At 38.8% G+C, this 23,328-nt stretch overlaps 1 protein-coding gene across 2 annotated transcripts; it reads right to left on the bottom strand.

Annotated features, from left to right (window-relative positions):
- Positions 1-434: 434 nt before the first annotated feature.
- LOC129698304 (basic immunoglobulin-like variable motif-containing protein) lies at positions 435-22,592 on the bottom strand. 2 transcript variants are annotated; one of them, XM_055637377.1, is made up of 10 exons: positions 22,296-22,592; positions 20,061-20,580; positions 15,911-16,037; positions 12,911-13,006; positions 10,129-10,233; positions 8,123-8,217; positions 7,067-7,199; positions 5,237-5,320; positions 2,548-2,644; positions 435-1,132 (listed from the first exon to the last, which is right to left on the bottom strand). In XM_055637377.1, the coding sequence occupies exons 2-10, from the start codon at positions 20,545-20,547 to the stop codon at positions 827-829; spliced, it is 1,530 nt and encodes a 509-aa protein (XP_055493352.1). In that variant the 5' UTR covers positions 20,548-20,580; positions 22,296-22,592; the 3' UTR covers positions 435-826. The 2 variants fall into 2 exon arrangements, with proteins under 2 accessions (XP_055493352.1, XP_055493351.1); XM_055637376.1 differs by having other exon boundaries at positions 19,950-20,580; positions 22,296-22,591.
- Positions 22,593-23,328: the final 736 nt, after the last annotated feature.

The raw sequence follows: 23,328 nt of genomic DNA, 5'->3' as shown, positions 1-23,328 counted from the left end.
CTGTGAAGATAACTGGATCAAACTGATGGATGTTGTTATTATGGCAATGTTAGTATAAAATAGACTAAATCAGTAGTTGGCTGGAATGGAATACTTTATTATCACATGTGACAAGGCACAGCGAAATTCTTTACTTGCAAACCCAATTAACGGCGCTGACAAAGTTATAAAAGTATCCCACGCCGGCTACTCCTTTGTTCTCCTCTTCGCCCCCCCCCCCCCCACCAACCACGGTGGTTCCCTCACAGCATGTCCTCCATTGGCCTTATTTTGTTTTTCTTTCATTTATGGTTTGTCAAATAACCAATTTACAAATTAAATGTTCTCTTCTGCGCACAAAACAGTTTTCAACATTGTCAATGCCATTGTTCACACCGTGACTAAATTACAGTATAGATCATATTTACACTGCAATCAAGAATACACATACTGAATACATGAGAAGAGCACTTTATTAATTTTAAAATGTAATCTCTTAAAAAAGAGATGATTATGTTTCTTTACAATGGTTTCTAAATTTCATCTTTACTTTAAAAAAAAACTACTCAAAATTTGAAACAAGAGATTACATTAATAATCCCTTAATGTGCTTATGTTGATTTTAATATCTACCTTTATGCAGCAGCACAACAAACAGGCCGATTCCATCACATTTTATTTAATTTATAAATAGTTTTCCACTGCACCTCTGACAGTACTTTTATCAATGTCACTTTCTGTTGATCACACAATCTTTTAACACCAACTGCAATTCTTAATCTAAATCATGCTCAAATCATTGTCCAACTATACATACCAAAAGCATATTGTATTTACACCATTACATTTATTCAATGCTCTCTTTATCTGTCTCACTTTCAGGAGAGCCACAATCTCTGTATTCATAAGGGCTTGAAATGTGGTTCCATTCAGATGCTTGCTGAAATCCTTCACTTTTATTCTTATCATTCATTGATGGGTCTCGATGATCATTTAAAACTCTTTCCAAACCAGTGGCAGAGTTACTGGCTTTACATTCCAATACCTTTGAACGTGGTTCACATCTGAAGTTTCCAATGTTCATCATCCAAGTGCTTAATTTTTGCCAGTTCAGTTTTTGGAAAGCAATTATGCAATGTAAGTTTCCGCCGACCTAATTGGAGACCACAAACAATGATTATCTATCATTATTTGGCTTTGGCAATTAACCTAATTATGTTGATTTCATCCTGCAGAGGTGTGCCAATTGTGAATAATACCAAAATATACACACCAAATTGATCCAGCAGAAAAAGGAACAGTGCACAATTTCAAATGCAATTTTTTTAAATTGCTTGGTAATGTGGAGATGAACAGTATTTAGAGCACTGCACAGAGGTCAGTGGCCTGGACTTTGCTGGTACTACCTTTATTCATAGAAGTGCCAGCAAATGGCTGAACAAATATTTTGGTTAATTCTGCCTGTGGATTCTGTATGCAGCCCAATGTTGGCACTTATGTGAATGGTGATTTTACTGCTGCAAGAAAGCAAGCTAAAAATAAGGTTAAAATATTTTTAAATTAAGTGTTTGAATGACTTGTTTATCTTACATTGTTGATAAATGACAGTTTAAAAATTCGTTTTTTTAAACCACGTTTAAGAATGACAAGCTTTAACAGATTGTAAAGCTCGGGGTTGGGGGCGATAGCTTTGCTGTGTGTAAAATATTCCATGGAATTATAGACTGCAATTGTTCTGGGCCCCCGTTTGATCTATTATAGCATCTGGGGCTCCAGCTCCACGAGAATTATTTGCTTTACTTCTGTTATTACTGAAAATCTTCAATTAATTCAATATATTCAAGTAATTGAATACATTTCACAGATACCAATCCTGCATGCACTCACCTGAACCATCAAGGGCTAGGCACTGTCAAATGGGACAAATTACAAGGGACGATTTACAAAAGCCAATGAACATACTAGGACATTTTGTAGAATTCTAATCTCCGGGTGGCACCGTACAATGGCAACAGTCTGTCTCGTCCTTTTCTTTGTTGTACTTAGTATGTTGTTAAATGTATGTTTTAGTGTATTATGTGGGGGAAAACTTTTGAATCTCTTTCCTTGACGGAGATACGATTTGTTTCCGTATCGTATCTCTATGCTGCGGCCTAACATAGAGGAGCTGGCAGCCTCTTGCTAGGAATCGGCTTTGGGAGCTCTAACCGCATGGGCTTTGACCTCCCGGGTCACGGGGACTTCGATCACCCCGACTGCGAATAACGAGGAAAGAAGATAAGACTTTATTGCCTTCCATCACAATGAGGAATGTGTTGGAGCCGCTGTGGTGGATGTTCATGTTAACTTTTATGTAGTGGTGTGTCTTGTTGCTTTGTCCTGGTATGACTGTATGGTAAATCAAATTTCACTGTACCTTAAATGGTACACGTGACAATCAAGGACCATTGAACCATTAGTTTGGTGCACATTAAAATTCCGAGCATATATACAAAACTATGAAAAATTTGTTTATCACAATACTCATGAATTCTTAAAAAGTGGCACATGAGACATTTTCTTTAATACCTTTTTGGTTTTTCTGTATTGTATACCCTTTTCAGGATGTCGAATATCAAGGTATTCAGGATTCTGTGTGTTGAGATCAGTCACTATGTCTGTCCACCTGAAGTTATCAGTAATAAACATTGTATTTGTGCAAGCATAATTATTTAAATCCTTAATAATTCATAATAAGTACAAAATCAGTCATTTGTTAAAACAATTTATCACTTTGCAAATTATTTCAATGCATTAACTGAACGTTTCAGATAACTAGTCTCCAACCATCCAAGGAACAAAATTAATGACAAAGCTTATCTTAAACCAATTGAGTAACCAGATTAATTTAAACTAATGTTCTCTCTCAATAATTATACACCATCCAACAATCTTAAAATATCCATATGATTCCTTTGGAATTTAAAAAAATCTTTGATATTTTTACAGGACCTCAACATGTCGGGCGGCGCGACCGACGTCGCAGCGGCCTCTGCAGTCTGTCTGTCTTTTTAATGTTTTTGTCCCGTTGAGGGTATAGTTTGCATTGGGTTTTTAAATGTGTATGTGTGGGGGGCGGGTGGGGGAAACTTTTAAATCTCTTCCCTGCACGGGGACCCGACTCCGTTGTCGTTGGGGCCTAGCACCGTGGAGCAGCCTCCAACCGGAACGCCTTGGGGGCTCAAGTCACGGTGCCTGCGGAGCTGCGGACTACTTACCATCGTGGAGCAGGCCGGCTTCGGAGCGTGGAGAGTTCGGAGCGTGGAGAGCTGCGGTGGCGCGCGGCTTCGACCCGACTCCGGTGGATGGTGACACCGGGAGCTCGCGGGTCCCCGGTGGGAGACTGCTTTACGGGGCACCGGCAACGGCGACTTCTCCCGTCCGAATTGCGGGGTTGAAAGTGACCTGGAGCGGGGCCTTACATCGCCCGGCGCGGCTTTAAATGGCCGCGGACTTGCTAGCGCCCGCCGGGGGCTCCGACATCGGGACCTGGAGCGGGGCCTTACATCGCCCGGCGCGGCTTTAAATGACCGCGGACGTGCTAGCGTCCGCCGGGGGCGTTGACTTTGACATCGGGAGAAGAATGAAGAGCAGGGGAGAGACAAGACTTTGCCTTCCATCACAGTGAGGAGGAGATTCACTGTGATGGATGTTTGTGTAAATTGTGTTGGTGTGTGTCTTGGTTCTTTTCTTGTATGACTGCAAAAACCAAATTTCGTTTGAACCTCATGTGAGGTTGATAAATGGTATTGTACTGTATTGTCCCAAATACTCTACAAAAATACAGATCTATTTGATGATTTGTGACATAAGTAAAACAACACCAAATTGGCGGTTTGCAGGATGCAACATGCAATAATGTGATAATCAGATTATCACTTAGACCTTACATTTGGACAAAATTAGACTTGTCTTAATTGACAAACCAGAATTATTTGCTAGAATATGGTCTCCATTTATCGATTTTCTGAAAGGGTAAATTGGTCCAGCACGGAGGGAGGCCTGACTGAAACTTGAATCCAGGATTAGATGAATAGTTACGTTTTAAAATCTACGGACCTATCTCCAAAGTTGTATTATTGGTAATTTATTCTATTTTTAAAAATTTTTTTTCCTTTCTTTCTATCTATAAAAAAAATAAACAAATAGAAGCTGTTAATATGTAATTAATAAACGAGGACCCCAGCTATTGAGATAGCTGAGATCCCAGCTATTAACAATATGTAATTGATAAATAAAATGTGTTTTGATTACGATATGTATATACTTCTAATAAAAATATTATATTAAAAATAAAGTACATCTGAAAGCAGCATTCATAGCCCAATGCCTTGTCTGCAAGCCTTAATTGATATCCTGTATGTCTACATGATTATGTTTGAGGTAAGAAAGCAATTTTACAAAGCATCCTGGATTTCGACTGTTATTAATAATTCCTCCCAGAAATCAAAAGATACTATTTAGTCAGTCTGAATGAATGAGCTCCTCCAAATCCAACAACAGTCTGAGTCATACACCTCAGAGACAGGTCCTTCAGTCTACTACATCCATGCTGACCATCTAGCACCCATTGTTTTACCTTCTCCAATTTCCCTAAATTCCATGACTAACCGACACAATTGGGGCAATTTACAGTTGCCAATGAACATATCAGCCTGCATGCCTTTAGGACATGGAGAATTCAAAAATTATCCATTAGCAAATTTTATTACGACCAGAAAAGTTAAATTTAGTGCATTGTAATTTGTTTTGGTTATTTTCTTGTTTGTATCAGTGCCACCTACGCCGCTGACAAAGTTACAAAGTATGCCGGCTCCTCCTTCGTTCTCTCCCCCCCCCCTCCCAATATTTTTGGCCCTCCTAATAGACCAAAGGAGCATCATACATACAGTACCACGGTGTTTGTTTCCGTGCTTTTTTACTCTATGGTTTGGACACATTACGTTTTTCTCTCTCATAGATGTGTGTGATGAAGTATTTTTGGAAATTAATTTGGAAATGAATTAATGATACAGTAATATTTACAATCCCACAAAATTTAAACTTGTAGATAGAAGTAAACAAATAACACTTGATTAAAAAAAGAAATGCTGTAATTACTCAGGCAACATTTATGGAAAGAAAAATACATTTAACCTGCAGGTTTACTTTTCACTTGGTGACCCAGAAGTGTCACCTATGCATGATTAACAATATATTGTTTAAACATTAAACTTACTTTTTACAGTGTATGGCTGGATGTTTCTTACTTGGTTCACCTATTAGGATCCAAAATTCCATTTCCTCAAGTGGGAGTTTGCCTCTGTTATTAAAGAACAAAAAACAGCCAAACTCAACGTGTTACCAGATATAATATAATTTTTACTGGTATCTAACGGTCTAATGATGAAGGCATACAAATAACAATTATATAAAATATAAGAACACATTATTAATATGAACATTTTGAATAGACTAGAAGAGCAACCTTTATGGCATAAAGAGATACGACACAATAGAACTTTATCTATCCCAGGAGGAAAATTGATCTGCTAACAGTTATAAAAACACAGCATACACTAAACACAAAATACATGAAATTAAAGTGACGAGTGGAAAGGCTTGGTGGATGTGCAAGATGGTGGGGGGGGGGGGGGGGGGGGGGGGAGTCACTCAGTCTAACCCACAACATGTATAATATTTCACATTAAACAGAGAAGCATATAATCAATTGAAGGCAATTTCATATCACCAAATTTGTACAAGATCCCAGTGATCCCAGACAAGGCACACTGACATTCTTTGCTTGCAACCCAAGGTATACAAATAGCAGCCACCTACGCCGCTGACAAAGTTACAAAGTATGCCGGCTCCTCCTTCGTTCTCTCCCCCCCCTCCCCAATATTGTTTTTGGCCCTCCTAATAGACCAAAGGATGCATCATAGGTTTAGCAGGATTTTATCAGGAGTGAAATGTCACAATTCAAAGGGTTTGTTTCCGTGCTTTTTTACTCTATGGTTTGGACACATTACGTTCTTTCTCTCTCCATAGATGTGTGTGACCTGCCAAATGTTTTCAGGATTCTTTGTTTTATATTCCAGATTCTTCCCTGTCATTCCAGAAATTCAACCTTGAAATTTCTTGTATGGATTTGTACATTTAACATTTTATTTTGCATCAGATGCACATCAAATAATTCCCAATTCAATAATGCTTGGAATTTGAACGGCATTGACTTGAAGACCTTTGTCTTGGGGCCCTCAGTGGATAATATGGTATTCCCAGAGTGGGGAACGAGGGAGGGCTGGAGGTACGTAAATATTCGGTTCCCAGCCTTTTCACAGCCAGCTGCATTAGTCGACTTCCTATCCATGCAGCTCCCCAACATGCTACCATCCACAATCTTTCCATTCCCTGGAAACCTTTCTCGTAAAACCGAGAGCTAGCACCAAAGTATTTTGATATGCCAAAATATATGTATTCATTGGTTCATTCCTGGATTTTAATACAATAATTTTGTTTTCAACTGTTGGTGAAAGATCTTAACTGAAAATATTTATTTGTTCACTAATCTTAAATATCAATGATAAACAGGATAAACCAGGATCTGTGATAAACCAGAAAATGCAGGAAATACTTAGCAGCTTGGGCAGCATCAATGAAGGAAGAAACAGTGTTAGAGATGCAAAATTCTACAGATACCAAAATCTTGACCAAAATACAAAGTGCTGGAAGAACTCAGTGAGTCAGGCAGCAAAAGGGCAGAGCATGGACAAGTGACATTTTTGGCCAGGGCCCTTGAATCAGTGTTAATATTTCTAGCCAATGGCCACACATATGCATGCAACTTTCACCTGAGATATAGGTAAAAAAATGTTTTATAAAGTTGTGGGGAATGCTGGTGGTGAGAATAATGTAATATAGAAACTTTGTATGCTAAACTGTTCTCAGTGTGTATATACAAAAAAAAAAAGAAATTGTCCTTTTCTTCTGATAATCCAACTTTGAAATGTATTTTAACGTGTATTGACAAATAATCAGAGACAAAGCAATGTTGAGTTATACATACCGAAATGCTTTGGATGCCTTTAAAGGAGTAGCCTCAAATCCAATGGGACAGAAATAATGATTCTGGCAATGATATATAAAGGCCATAGATTCACCTTTCAAGCCTTGAGTTAACTTCAGTAAGGCGCCTTCAGCTGCAATATAGATATAAATCAGAATTTAATAATATCAGATGATTCCATTAACATTCTGATAAATTAAAGCGTAATAATAAATGTTCAGGAAAAAATGCCATGTGAACTGAGAGGTACTGAACACAGGTGTCACCTGAAATTTAAAAAAAAAAAAAGAGACTAATGGAAATATCCATCAGATCAGGCAGCATCTGTAGAGAGAAAAGTACTTCAAATTGATGAGCTCAAAAGAATTGGTTATTTCTGACACAAACTGAAAAGGCTCGTTACCCGAAGCATTTGAATTCAAACTCAAGTCATGAGGCCTGCAATATTCAAAGACAGAAGATAAAATGCTATTTATTGAGTTTATATTGGGTTTGCTGGAATACTATAGAGGGGCAGAGACGAGTGGTCAGAATGGTAGTGGGATGGAAAACTAAACTAATAGGCAACTGAAAACTCAGGGTCACGCTTGCTAACTGAAAGGAGGTGTTCTCCATTCGCTCCCATACTATCTGCTGCATTCACATTTGCTTGGGCTTCACCCTTTCAAAATATATTCCCTTTGTTCTCTCCATCCCTCCTGCTTCTGCAAAAGCTGCATTCTCGATTTTTCTAGATGTGGTAACTGGTTATCAAACACATATATTAATCCTGTTTCTTTCCCTACAGATTCTGTCTGACCCATTATTTCCACAATTTTTCTGTTTTCATTTCAGGTTTCCAGTATCTATAGGATTTTAGTTTTCACTGCTGATGAAAACAGCACAAAGTGGAAATTGTTTTCTGTGTCATCAAATTGTTCAAAAAAGCATTTAAACAAATGCTTAGTTTTACAGATATGCAGGACATTCGCATGTACACATTTTAAAAGTTCAGGACATTGCAGTAAATAACAGACTAATGTATATTTTAATACAGCAAGAAAATGTTTAAATTACCAGTTTCTCCAGCTGTTCTGTTTTTCCCATGGGGTTTATACAGAACATAGGAACAGCCTCTCATATGAAAATGTTCATTAAGCTGTCTAAACCATCTATTAAAATACAGAGGAAAAATAAGAGTTAAATAAGTAATCGTTCAATTGAAACTACCTTAATTTTATTTTGGTACATCTTTCAGGCCAATTACAGTGTTAACATTTGTTGGAATTGACTAGAAAGACTGTAGAGGTTATTTTCTTGATGTTTTTAAATGGGAAATTCCAACCACTCAGTAAAATCGTATTGTGCTGTGTATATTACGATCTGAGACAACTGCTCTAAGTAAAACTATTTAATATTTCCTACAGAATAACAATTTTTACACTTTGTGTGGAAGTAGAAACGGTAACCGATCATCGAAGATAGACACAAAATGCTGGAGTAGCTCAGCGGGACAGACAGCATCTCTGGAGAGAAGGAATGTGACGTTTCGGGTCGATAACTTTTTTCGAAGCTGCCGAAGCGAAATACGAGGTGCTGTTCCTCCAATTTGTGCTGGGCCTCACTCTGACAATGGAGGAGGCCCAGGACAGAAAGGTCATTGTGGGAATGGGAGGGGTTAAAGTGTTTAGCAACTAGAATATCAGGTAGGTTTAGGTGGACTGAGCGCAGGTGTTTAGCGAAACAATCGGCAAGCCTGCGCGTGGTCTTGCTGATATCCAGGAGTCTACACCTGGAACAGCGGATACAGTAAATGAGGTTGGAGGAGATGCAAGTGAACCTCTGCCTCACCTGAAAAGACTGTCGGGGTCCTTGAACGGAATCAAGGGGGAGGTATAGGGACAGGTGTTGCATCTCCTGCTGTTGCAGGGGAAGGTACCTGGGGAGGAGGTGGCTTGGGTGGGAAGGGACGAGTTGACCAGGGAGTTGCGGATGGGACGGTCTCTGCGGAAAGCGGAAAGGGGTGGAGATGGGAAACAATTTATTTGTTTCATCCCTATAAAATTTAAATTACTATTTTAAACTCTTTGATCATATAATTTCCTATCGTGGGCCAATCTGACACAGATTGAGCACAGTGTCAGTTATGAAAATGTGCTTACTTACAGATTCTTGTTTAGAAGGAGACAATTAAAATGTAAAAATTGAAATATGGAATCATAGTAATTTTACAAATTTACACTTTGCATCAAGCCACATCGCAAAAGCTGTTGCTGATATCATACTAATATATTCTGATGGACAAAATTATTTGGTTTAGTCTATTATTGTCACGTGTACCAAGTTACAGTGAAAACCTTTTGTTTATGTGCTATCCAGTCAAAGAAAAGTTCTTAATTCTATTTAACTCTATTTCCTAACAGCAAAATCCTTGACATAACATAACCTTTGACAATATAATTCTGTTTTGATGATATAACAACACCAGCATCAAAACAAATGCAGTTCCATTTATAAATATCAAGGATTTATCTTGTGGCAAAGTCCCCAAATCCCATTAGCACTTACTGCTGTTAGACAATCTCAGTGGAATTCAGATTTCCTGTCCTTAACCAGTCTTGCACACATGCACCTCTAAATCAAAAGTTATGGGGCTGTGCTTTACCGCCCTCTGAAAGAATCTAACAAACCACTCAGTTGCTCAAACTGCTCATCTGTTGAGTATCGTACAGATTGTAACAGTTCGAGAAGCTGACCGTTACCTTTTTAAGGTCAGTTAGGGATGAGCAATAAAGCTGAACTTGCCAGCAATACCCATACCCCATGCATTTAAAATGAAACATTGCCCATGCCAGATGTCCCTTTGCCTGCAAACAACCTCTCTCAATCAAAACCTTTGCAAGTTCCACCCAACATTTTCAATATTTGCCTTGCCCCAATTTAGGATTTTATTTTGTATGTCCTATCTTTTCCCAGAACAGTGGTGTGAATAACACCCATGTAAACAAGTGATGTTTCAACAATCAGCTAGTTTATTTGCTTCAGTGCTAATGCAAGTAGTTGGCCCACTTTCTATGTGTTACCTCATTAGTGTCGCATTTCCCGTAAAGGGGCCAAATCTGATTTCTTCAAAGGGCTGGCGGAAACCCAAAATATGTAAAGCCTCTTCCTGGGTAATTGGTGGAAGACTGTGACAAACATAACATTTCCATAATATTAATCAACAAGTCCATTTTAGAAATCAGTATTGCATATCTTTTTGAAAACTGCTTTTTTTGTGCAGCAATAAAACAGACATTATTATTTAAAATAGGATCACAGCACGTCCATTCCGAAAAGATGATTATTAACAGAAATCCTAATCTGTTTTAAGAAATACAGACATTCTTCATCCTCAGACGGACTGGGGTACAGATTATGATATCTGGATGTATTGGATACAATAAAGATAAATATGCCCTTTAATGTACTAAATGCATTAACAGACATTAAACAAATATATTTAAACTTTAATATAAATTCTGGTTGCTGTGCCTTTCTTTACTACGTTGTGACTATAAAATGGGTGATCAGTTTCCAGAAGTGTTACATGGCTCCTCACTATGTGATGTCTCAGCTGCTATTTTAATAGAGAGTAGCTGTTTCTTTGTACAGCTGTACCTTGTGATTTCATCAGCTTGTAAATATTAATACATTAGGAAGTAATGTGAAGGCTGTTCCTTGTTCACATCCATCTATGCACATTCAATGTCCCAAATTATTTTGGTACTGTTCGTAGCCTCTGGGGAAAAATAGTAAAAATGGGATCTGGGACCGGCCTTGAGAGTATACAGATCCACAATAGCCAATTGTCCGTTTGGAATGAAATACAAAACTAAATTAACAGAACTTTTCAAAAATGTGTATATTTTGAGAATTTGGTTATGATGTTTTCTCAAAAGGCATTGGAGAACCCTGAATGGATAATGTCCTACTTTTGCTGGAGAGATGAACTGGACAGAGAAGCAATGGAGAAGTGGACTAATGAATCACAATGGAAATACAATTCCTTTGGATTGTCAGGAAGGAAAGAACAATATATTTTAATGCCACCATTAGGGGGCTTGAACAATTATTATCTATGATAGTGTCTACTAGTACTTTTTCCAATCTTGTGTATGGCTGCTCACAATAAAGGCTTTTAAAAAAATATATCTGATAGGACAAATGTGAATTGTGGAATCTCTTTACTGAAGAGTCAGAAGAATGGTAAGAACTTTAGACTTTATTACAGCTATTTTCACAAACAACTGCCAAAATAGGATAGAAATGTAGGCAATTTTGCACTGGCACTATTTTTTCCACAAGATAACAGAATTATCTGTGCAGCATCATCATTTGAAATTTATCATCACATAATTGGTATATAACCTGGATATGTAAATTGCTCATTTCTAAGCTTCCCCCCAGTCTAGTTTCAGTAAAAACACTGAATCAAGCACTGAAACAACTACATTTTATTTTAACAAAAGCGCATCACAGGTCAATTACTGTACCTATCCCACCGCGGGTTCGATCCTCATGTCTGTCTGTTCAAGCCATCTAGGCCTCGCTCAGACAGAGACACTCCAGAAGTTCACGCAGTCCCAAGCGCTCTCCCAGAAGATCGACGCTGAACCTCGTGGCAGCGGACTTTTACATGTCCCGGGACCTCGAGGTGCCGAACCACATGGGGGTGGTCTCATAATAACCCAATTACAGATATCGATTAACCCCATACATAACAGACATTGCCCTAACACAATAATACAATAGCTCAATACGTTGTATTCAAAACAGACTTCGTAAGGAAGCCAACTTAGAAACATTTACCCTGATCTACAGGAATCCCAGACAACCTCATCCAATCAATACTCGGCAAACTCTGCAACATTATTTACAATTATTTACAAAGTATATGTCTGGTTTGCAGCCATCTAATCCATTCTATGCATTTTGCACCTAATTGATAGGGTTTTCAGATGTTCTCATTCTTTGCTTGCAAATTGTATCCAAGCTCCAGAAACACTGGCACATCTTTGCAGCTTGTCCCAGCTCTGCAGAGAGCAACTCTAAATTGACCAAATCTCCCAGCAGCCCTGAAGCTTTTACCCATTTTGAAGTCCTACATGTTGACCTATTCAGAGGCCTGGATATAACTCCAATCAGGGTATTTTTACACTTGCAGTTTTTTTAAACTCCATCTACAAGGATTCTACATCTTCTGATCCTATGTAGTTTTTTTCCCCATTTTCTTCTTACATAATCAAAAAAATATTTTGCAATTCACCCCATTTCTGGCCACACTTCTTCGCCGCTGGCCACCATCATGCTGATAATCAGTGTACCCTATAAACAAATATGACTGATCAACGGAGACGCATGGATCTGCCGATGCTGAAATCTTGAGCCAAACACAAAGTACTGGAGGAACTCAATGTTTCAGGCAATATCTGTGGAGGAAATGGACCTCTTCGGAATCTGAAGAAAGGTCACAACCTAAAACATCGCCTACCCATTTCCTCCACAGATTTTGCCTAAACCGCTGAGTTCCTCCAGCACTTTGTGGCCGATCAATAGTGAATTTGAGCATTTTCAAAGTAAAATGAATGAAAACAATTACTGCACGGTTGCTGTTCCCAGCACAGAATTATAATTGGTTAAAAAATATTTTCCTGGTTGGCATTCGTAAAAAGGATTTTTTTCCATTTTTTATAAATGTTTGGTTAAAACTGGAAATTGCAAGCCCTCATTATAAACTACTTCCATAAACTGATACAATTTTTAATGCTGCAAAAGGAAATAAAAGGAGAACAACAATTTACTTCAGGAAATAAGTAACTACACCTTCCTGATCCACAGGTACTATAGAGATAGTTCCAGCATGAAACCAAAGAGGATATTCCACATGAAGTCTTGTATTGTGGACGACTGATGCAATACCTGGAATAGGACAAGATAGAGAAAAAGTAAAAATTAGTATGTCAGTATTCTAGTACCTGTTGTTTTAAAATGTGTGATTGGGCAATAATGTCTTCTAACAATAAATTAAAGTGATTACCGTATTTCCCGGCAATGAAGAAGCACCTGCGTCAAAGACGCACCCCTATTTTGAGTTGCTAAATTTTGAAAAAAGGCTGGCGGGACATAGAATTTCTCACACAAAAAAAAATAAAATAAATAAAGTAGCAATTCAATTTGCCCAAGGCTTCCAGATCTCCTCCATTCTGAATGGGTGAGGGGTGGAGGGATAATGAGAATTTCAAAACTAACACCAACTGCTTCAGTGCGCGTCGTTGACAAGGTAGCATCATTATTTTTCTCTCTGTTATTCTCACTTGACCGACAACCGCCACACATCTCCAAAGCATGTCCCCATGCAAATTTACATTGAAAGATACGGACCGGGCAGTGAATACCATGCAGTGTCACTCAGCACAGCAAGTGAGGCCATGTCCATGATATCTGGGTACCAATGCTCAGCGCTTCGTGTTTCGGAGTTGGCTAAAGTTATTGATTTGTAATCAGTTGACAAATCCTTAATTTATTAATTTGGAATATCCAGGGGAATGGGAAAAATGTAATATTAAAATGACATGCAAGATGTCAGACTGTCTGTCACAACATATTTCCTTGCGAGTCGCAGGACTAGCTGCAGTTCCCAGGTTGCCTGCCCCTGGACTGGCTGTTGCTCCCAGGTCGCCTGCCCCGGGACTGGCTGTAGCGCCCAAGTCGCCTGCGAGCCCTGGGTCTAGCTGCAGTTCCGCTGTCCGGTCCTGGCGGCCGCTCGCAGCCACCCGAGCTACTGAGTGAAGTTGCTGGCATGATCCCCGACCCCCTCCTTCTCAACGTTCCTGCCGTCCCTGCAACTTTACCATGGCGGCGGGCCAGATTCCCCACATGCAGTGGAAGGAACACTCTCCCCCAGCAGTGCTATCCTTTTACAGCCGCTGTACTGAGGGATAGCCAAGTCTATCTTTCTTGGCTAACAATCTAACCTTTGGCCTCCAAGACGCAGGTAAATTTTCAGGTGTTAGTTTAGGGTAAAAATAGCGTATTCATTGCCGGGAAATACGGTAGATATAAAAGTACGATACACAAATTTAATGGGTGTAGTCCCGATCTCCCAATCTACCTAGGTTTATTTGTACGTCGTGATATCTCTCTTGTCCAATGCCCCATCACCCCTCTTGCCTCTTTGCGCCCCTCTAGGTAATCTCACAGCCACCAGTCACCCACTTTAGGAACCACTGTTCTGGAGCATAGGTACAAGCAGCTTAATTTCTCATCATAGATCAAGCATCTTGTCCCCTCCCGAATTCCAATAATCATTTTGGTAAACCTTTATTGCATTCCTGCAATTCTCTACCAATTTATTTTCCTGTCTGCGACAAAATTAGAGTGACAATACGCACTTCTCCATGGATTGTCACCTTGTCGTGGTGGAGAAGCTTGTGTGGACCCGAGATCCTGAGAGCGATGCCGTCTGGAGCTATGCTCCTGGTAGGGCCACCCATGGCGGTAAGGTCGATGGGGAGGTCTCTGACAAAGAGCAATCCAACCAAGACCTCAACAGTGGAACAGGCAGAGGACGATGCCTGACCTTAGTGAAACGTCACAAAAGCTGGGAAGGCGAATGAAGGCTGCAGCTGAAAAGGGTCTCTGGTCGTCTTGGACTCCATGCCACTGGATCCTGACCCAGATCTATCAAGGACTCTGGGATGGCTGTCTGTGCACCAGTCTCCCCACGTTAAACAAAGTCAAGCACAGGCGTCCTCCATATAGGGAATAGCATCCTGGAGACACCCATGGTCAGCCATGACCGAAGGGGGCCTAAGAAATACCCACATGCTTGTGACACAAAGAACTGCAGATGCTGGAATCTTACGCAAAACACAAAGGGTTGGAGGAACTGAACCGCTGAGTTTTTTCAGCACCAAGTATTTTGACAGATTATGCCATTTTTATGTAGCAGTCATGCGCACAACATATATATCTATACATATACCATACAGTATAAAGAGAATATTTCTTCACTTTATCAGGAAATAGACTGAAGTTATTTAGTCACAAAATGCTGGAGTAACCCAGTGGCTTCCTTCTCTCCAGAGGTGCTGTCTGTCCCTCTGAGTTACTCCAGCATTTTGTGTCCATCTTCGATTTAAACCAGCATCTGATTCTTTCCTACACATTATGTTATTTAGTGATATTCATTCAAATTTTTAAACTGCACAATTTTTTCTAATAGTGGTTGTGTTGAAGAACGTAATTTAAATTCAATTTAATAATGTTGCTACAAACTAACACAAAATTGGAATAGATCAATTGTTTTTTGATATTCATAAGCATATTTTCTTGAAACTACTTGCATTTATATTGAAAAGCAAAACAAAAAGGCTGACAATGTGATACAAAAAATTCTGGAAATATTCAACAGGCTAGGCAGCGCCCATACAAAGAGGAACAAACAGGATTCATGTTTCAGGTTGATTACCTTGCATTATATTCAAATGTTAAAGATCAAATGTGTTTTAAGTGGCAAAAGGGGAGAAATGGTAAAAGAATATCGGTAACAGGCTGGAGACCGAGATACCAAATGAAGAACATGCTGGTGGAGACTCGAAATTCTGTGAGTGCTTGAAGGCTTGTTAAATCTCACTACCTGTCTAGGGAAGATGAACATATTTATATAATGCTTTCATTATAGTACAACATCCCAAAGTTTAGGTAAAGATAAACCTTAATTTCTATTGTAATCAGGCAAGCATTGGTGCAGCAACAATGTCAATTATGCTTGCAAATCCGTGGAAATCAAAATTTACAGAAGAAATAGATTAAAATACTGACCACCTCCGAAGATCCAAAACCTTGCGCTGTTTCATTTCTTCCAGAACTGTATATGAAGAAGAATCTTTTTTTTCATTGTGCTTCTGCTGCGGTTTAATCTTTTTTGTATTTTGCTGCTTCAAGCTGCCTGGAAATATATATGTAAAAAACACTTTATGGTCTGCCATAAATTGATTGGAGCGAATTTAAGAGACTAGCATTCTCAAAGCTACAGCCATATGTGCATTCAACAGCTACTGAGCAAGTGCTAGGAAGTGACATTAAAATGAAAATCATGCATAGAATACAAATGAAGGGCATGCAAACTAAATACCAATTATTTTTCAACAGTTGTAAACTTATCTTACAAATTAGACTTTTCAAGCAATTAAATTATCGAAATGCAGAGCTCATAACATCATTTCATTCATTCAGTGTCACTGAAAGTATAATTTAACGAACTTCTCATTGAAAACATGAATAAGAAAATCTTGCAGCAAGAATGCAATACATGTCAGAATTTATGGCAGGATATATAGCAGGCAAGGATAACTAAAAAAACTACTTACAGAATAACAAACAGAGGGTGAAAGATACTCAAAATTAATTATGTTCGGCTTTCCACAGATGCTACTTGATTTGGTATGTGTGTCAAGCATGTTTGAACTTTAAATCTATGTCCCCTAACTTTAAACCCTTTGACTAAGGGAAAGAGAGTAAATGGGAAGGAGCTATCCAAGCGTTATTTTATCTACCTCATAATTTTATACCTCAACTAAATTGCTCCTTTTCTGCCTCTTTTCAAACAAAAAGTCCTGTTTTACGCAACCTTTCCTTGAGGGTACAATTTGCCAATCCTTCCAATTTCTTAAACATTCTTTGCACCCTCTCCAAAATGAAAAAACGTATTTACTGTAATATGGTGACTATAACTGTAGACCACATTAAAATTGTAGACCGCCTTTAACAAGTCTTATTCACAGATCTGCAGAATCTCCACGCGCTGTGTGTTGACTTAAGGGAAACACTTTTTAACCCTTACTGACCTATTTTGCTCCCTTTAAGGATCTGTGCACAAGCATACCTAGGTCCCTTTGTTCAACACCACTCCATATCCTCCCATGTATTGTATATTCTCTTATTGCACCTTTCCAAATGCATTAATAGAAAACTATAAACATTTATATATTAGGGACAGTAAATCAAAGTGCTTTAACAAAACAATTTCTAGTGAAAGCGGACTGTACTGCCATACATTTTCTTATATCAGCGGATGGGAACATTTAGTCCATTGAGTTTATGCTGGTTCTCAGAACATTCCAATCAGTCTCATTCATTCATTTATTTCCCTATAACCAATTGTCTCTTGCTTGCTAATCAAAGCCCGATTCTCCTGCTACTGACATAAGGAGTAATTGCTAGAAGCGAATAATTATGGTCATTAATAACCTCGTGGCACATTTTTCAGAAGTGGGAGGAAACCAGGACATGCAGGGGATATTAGATTAATTTATGGTCATATATGCCAGGTTGCAATGGAATTCCTTTTTTATATGAAGCTCAGAGTAAACAGTATAAATTGTAATGATAGATACCACAAAAATAATGACCAATGCAAACCAGCAAAATGGTGCAAAGATTGCAATGCAATCTAAAGTAGTGCAAAAGATATTAAAGTGCAAGAACAGAATAACCAAATGAAGGACGAGTTAAGAGTAAGAGTACATGGCAGCACCTCCGGGAAGAGATGTGAAAGAGGTGAATGGTTCAGGAGTCGGTTAGCAGCATCGTGGCACAGCAGTAGCGCTACTGCCTTACAGCGCAAAAGACCCGGGTTCAATCCTGACTACGAGTGCTGTGTGTATGGAGTTTGTACATTCGTGACCTGCATGGGTTTTCTCAGAGATCTTCGGTTTCCTCCAACATTAGTGAGTCCTTAGTGTGTGTAGGATAGTGTTAGTGCTCGCAGATCGCTGGTCGGTGTGGACTAGATGGGCCTGTTTCTGCGCTGTATCTCTAAACTAGTGGGGAAGAAGACATTCTTAAGTCTGATGTCATGGCTTTCGAGCTCGTGTATCATCTCCCAGAAGGTAAAAGAGAGAAAAGGGAATAGCCAAAATCCGTGATGATACTTTCAGCATTTCAGATGCAAAGCCTTTGATGGATTGGGCTGTGTTCACTACTCTGCAGGTGTTGGGCGATTATAAACAGAGCAATCCACTTAGCAACAACGCTCCAAGTGCCACTTTATATGTTGCTCATCTTGAGCACACGAGTTTTGTTCAAGAAGGAACTGAAATGCTGGAACAATCGAAGGTAGACAAAAATGTTGGAGAAACTCAGTGGGTGAGGCAGCATCATAGATGCTGCCTCACCCACTGATTTTCTCCAGCATTTTTGTCTACCTTTGAGCACAAGAGGATCATTTTAACATTAAAACAAATTAAAAACAAGCAGCATTAAGATAGCTGTAGTAATCATAGTTATTTCACTCAAAATAGTAACTTTTTAGATAAACATTAGCAAATTAACCTCGACATAAATTTGCATTTTTATTTGCATGGTGAAGTAAAACCAAAGAACTTTTGAATAGCTGATAGCCTGTCACGTGGAAGTAACCTCACGTAGAGATCGTTCCAAAGTGTTTTAGGATGTACTGGAACAAAACTAGTCATCATTCATCCAGTTCTTTAATTATTCAAATCTATCTTTCATTCATCCAGTTTTAGGTTGCCGTTGCTTAACTGACAGAAAGGTAGATGGATGAAATGCCTATGAAGTAGGCTGCCTTGATGCTGTTAAGCTTCCATCTTGGGGATCTTCTTTAGTAGTTATATATCTTAGCCAGAATGTCTACCATCCTTCAGCTGCATAATGTATACACATTAGTATACCACTTAGTAAAGTATCCTTTATGGATACAGACAGCAAAATAGGTCATTGTGCAGCCGGCATTCACCACCTGTGAATATGCGGCACACTGACCCACACTCACATTCATAGACACAGCTATTTATTATGTCCGACACGAGGAAAGTATTCTACAAGAAATTGAATTGAGGTCATTTTTGGCAAAATTATATTATTTGGCAAATATCTTGTTCCATTGATGTTGGATATAGAACAATGAAATATCTAAATTATTAGGAGTATAATTTAAAATAGAACTTTACTTCAATTTAGAATCTGTTGATGCTTTCAGAACACCTTTCATTCCACTGTACAAAATTAATTGATTTGCCTCATCACTAGCCCAGTTTTGCAGTCAGTGATCACAATTATAATAAAGCAGACAGAGGGATACTGAAGTTTGGCAACGCCATTCTTTTTGCAGTCTCCTCTCCAATTAGGTAATGTGAAATAGACCCGAGCCATCTTATACTTTGGTCAATTTGCTTGAATTGCTTGGACTTGATTTTCCAAATTTTAAAATGTTATCCAAGGATTTGCAAATCCTGAGCATCTCCACAATAACAGTTTAATTATTTTCATGCAATCAAGATCAGAGATGAGTGGTTTTACAAAGGAATAACAGATCAGTTTGTTGGTTCATAATTTATGGTGTGAATGAGATGCTGTGATATTTTGTTGGGTTGAACAAATTAATAATAGTTTAAGGAAATTAATAATAATTTGAAATCACCCACGAATAAAGGAAACAAATGAAAAGAAAACCAATTGTTATTGATAAATTATCAGCAAACTGGATAGTGGAATGTTTGAAACTAGTCAACCTGTTAAAGGCAATGTTGGAAAAAGTATGAATTCTTCCAACATCCCAACAATAAAATTAGAATTAGCAATTATAGTCTGCCAGATTAAAAAAAACATAAATCTCACGCACAAATGACAAGAAAACAAAAAAAAGAATAATGTGAAACATTATAATAATAAAATGCAAACGGAATGCTGTTTTGAAAATAATTCGACATTCTATTAATTAAAAGGTCTTTCAAAATTAATATCTCCAGCTTTATATTGGTTGCAATGCTGTGTATTAGTTGAAAACCCCTACTCAACACAGTAAGTTAGTTAGTTACTTTTTGTGACATTTTCTCACCTGTTCTACTTTTCAATTTAGATGTTACTATATTAAAATCTGATGTATCTATCTCCCAGGCAAGCAGCTGTTTCCCATGGCTGACAGGCATAGCAACCTTTTCTGCATTACCTCTGTGGGTTACATCTGGAGGATCAACTTGAAGTTCTACATAACTAGAATTGTGTTCTGGAGAATCTACTGAAGAAGTTCCATCCTGTATCGGAGCAGGTTCACTGGAAGCTCGTGGTGTACTGGCAATAATGGTGGCTTTGTTCAGCAAACCATAATCCGAACAGACATTGTAAAACACTTCTCGTGCCCGGACCACAGGAAACATCCATGATCCATGTCCTGTGGCATTGGGATTTAGGCCGAATTCTGGAGCACCGTAACAGGAAAACAAATTGGAACTAGAAACTCCTGGTGGGTCACCAGCTGCAAGCTCATCAAGAACATTGATACTCCTTATGTTTCCAGTTGGCTTTGGTAGTTGATATTCACTAGAATTGGGCATTGAATGATGCCAATAGGAGTTGGGTCTTTGGTAGATGGAAATTGGCTTTCTTAAACAACAGCAATCAACCAGATGATTATGTCTATACTTGGTGCATTTCATTTCAATGTAATCATCCTTCAAAAGCGATGGAACCTAAAATATGTAACAAGAATTCATTTTAAAATACAACAAAGGCACCAAAACTATATTAAAACATATATCTATAGTATACCTACGACTGAATCAATTCTATTTTTGCGTAAGGCTTTGCTATTCATTTACTCTGGGCATCCACGTAAATTTCTAGTCCTGGATTTTGCAATATAGGAAAAGTTAACCTTCACCAGGATGACATTGTGAAGATGACAGTAACTTCAGGATTCCATGTGTATATTATTTAATGTGAAATCCCTAAATTGCTATCCAAGATTCAACATTTTTTCATAAATAAAAACAAGAAAGTAGAAGCAGAGGCCATCATGCTTTTCAAGTCCACCGTGTCATTTAAAATGGTAATAACTGCTCAATGCTGATCTCAATTCTTCTTCTCTGCCAATTATTCATTATTTCTTGATCGATCATATTCACCTCCGCTTTAAATACTTCTAATAATGCAGATTCTCACATCCGCCATGGCAGTGAATTTGAGATTCATCACTCTCAGAGAATGGACTTCTATGCACCTCAGTTTTAAATTACCAATATTATAGGGTTTTTTATTTGAAAATGTATTAAATAAATGACATTTTCATCAATTAATTGATTCCTTTAACTATTGTAAAGAAAGCAGAATAAATCTGACATAACTACAAATGATGCAGCTTTCTCCGGAATAGTTAAGGGAAATCAGTGATTTGATGAAAATTTCAAGCATTAATAAATCCTGCAAGGTTCAGAAGTGTCTGTAAAAAAAAATCATTGTTCATTTGGAATCATTCAGAGAGATGGTACAAGAGGATCTGATTGTCAGTTTCTAAAATCACTAAAAATATATCCTCCCAAATTATTTTGCACAAAATATTGTGTTCAGAATACCATGTGGTGAAAATATGGAAAGCACTACCGTGCACTACAATGGTAGTGGAGGCAAATACAATTGTATCTAAAAGAAAATGGACACGTTTCAGAAGGAACTTACATGGCTCTGGAATCAGAATAGGATCAGGACAAAATGTGTAGGAAGATACACACAAAATATTGGAGTAACTCAGCGGCTCAGGCATCTTTGGGGAGAAGGAATGGGTGACGCTTCGGGTCAAGACCCTTCTTCAGAGAGTACAGACTGGATTGGCCAAATAACTTCCTTAGATGTTGTAATTATTTATTGTTTTTTTTTTTACTGTGAATGGTTAATAATATCTGAAAAAATCCTCTAACCATCTCCTTACCAGAGTGAGCTATCATAAGTCTTAAATATTAAATTCTGCAATCATTTCTCCTATAAAATAACAATAAGCTCCATCTGTTTTTCTAATTAATTTGGAATTTAACAATGAAACACAAATATATTCACAAAAGCAGGTGGAAAGAGAAACATCATTAACATTTCAGGTCCAGAAATTCATTCTACAGATGCTTGCCTGACCTACTGAGTTATTTCAAGCATTTCCAGCTTTCATACTTCTTTTCGCAGTAGCTTTTTGGGCAGCAGTTACATGTGGACCCTCCCTTTGCCAAAATCATGTTACTACCACAACAGTGAGAGAAGAAATGACCCTTAACGACTTATAAATTGCACTATAAACCGTCCCTCGGGCACTTGGCGATTTCAGAGTTAATCCACACCGTCCTTCTCCACCATTGCTCCTACATTATCCCCTCCTCCTCCCATTTTCTGCAATCTCCTTAAATTGCTATTTAATACCTACCTCCAAACCAGCTTCAGATCGGCAGTCCTAGCATATTTATATGGCTCAGTGTCAAGTTTTATTTGGCGATGTTCCTGCGGCAGCTTCCTTCCCCCCCGAGAGGACGAAATTGTTATATTCCGTGCAATCTTGTCCCCGACCTGACACTTTCACTTCTTTGACCAACTAGCGCCCACCGCAGGCCCCGGGCGTTATTGGGAGCAAAGATCTTAGAGCGGAGATCTTCGATTGGGAGCGTTAACACCAAGGATCACACAGCGGAGCTTTTTTTGTGTGTCGGGCCGGAAAGTGTCCCTGTCCTCATGTTACCTCCGCCCGCCTCTTCCGACTCGGCAGCTCCAACCAACCGCCAGCAGAGTCAGAACAAAACACGGTGTGTCAGACCAGACCCAGCCTGGGTGCTGGCAGTAATAGCAAATATCTTATATTGCTATCGGATCTTTGGTAATAGTGCACGGATTAATGTAGCTGCCTCCGCTCAGTCCTTTGCAATCTCCCCCCCCCCTCCCTTTCCCACACTGACCTTCCTGTCAGAGTCAGGCCCAACGCAAATTGGAGGAAAATCACCTCATATTCATATTTCGCTTGGGCAGCTTACAACCCAGTGGTATGAATATTGATTTATCTAACTTCAAGTAAACCTTGCATACCCCCTCCTCTCTCTGTCCTCCCCCCCCACCCTGGTCGTTGTAGTAGTTTCACCGAAGATAGACATAAAATGCTGGAGTAACTCAGTGAGACAGGCAGCACCTCTGGAGAGAAGGAATGGGCGACATTTCGGGCCAAGACCCTTCTTCAGACCTGACCCGAAATGTCACCTATTCCTTCTCCCCAGAGATGTCCCGCTGTTACCCCAGCATTTTTTGTGTCTATCCTCTGTGTAAACCAGCATCTATAGTTCCTTCTGACACATACTAGTTTAATTGTTCCTGGTGAGTTTCATTGTCATCCTGGTAATTTCATTTTCTGTATAGCTCGTTTACATCTATCCCACAGCTAACAATGGAGCATTTCCGTTATAGAAACATAGAAG

This window comes from Leucoraja erinacea, chromosome 6 (assembly GCF_028641065.1).
Source record: "Leucoraja erinacea ecotype New England chromosome 6, Leri_hhj_1, whole genome shotgun sequence".
Classification (NCBI taxonomy): Eukaryota; Metazoa; Chordata; class Chondrichthyes; order Rajiformes; family Rajidae; genus Leucoraja; species Leucoraja erinaceus.
Note: the sequence above shows the minus strand (reverse complement) of the source record. Positions and strands in the feature narration are given on the sequence as shown.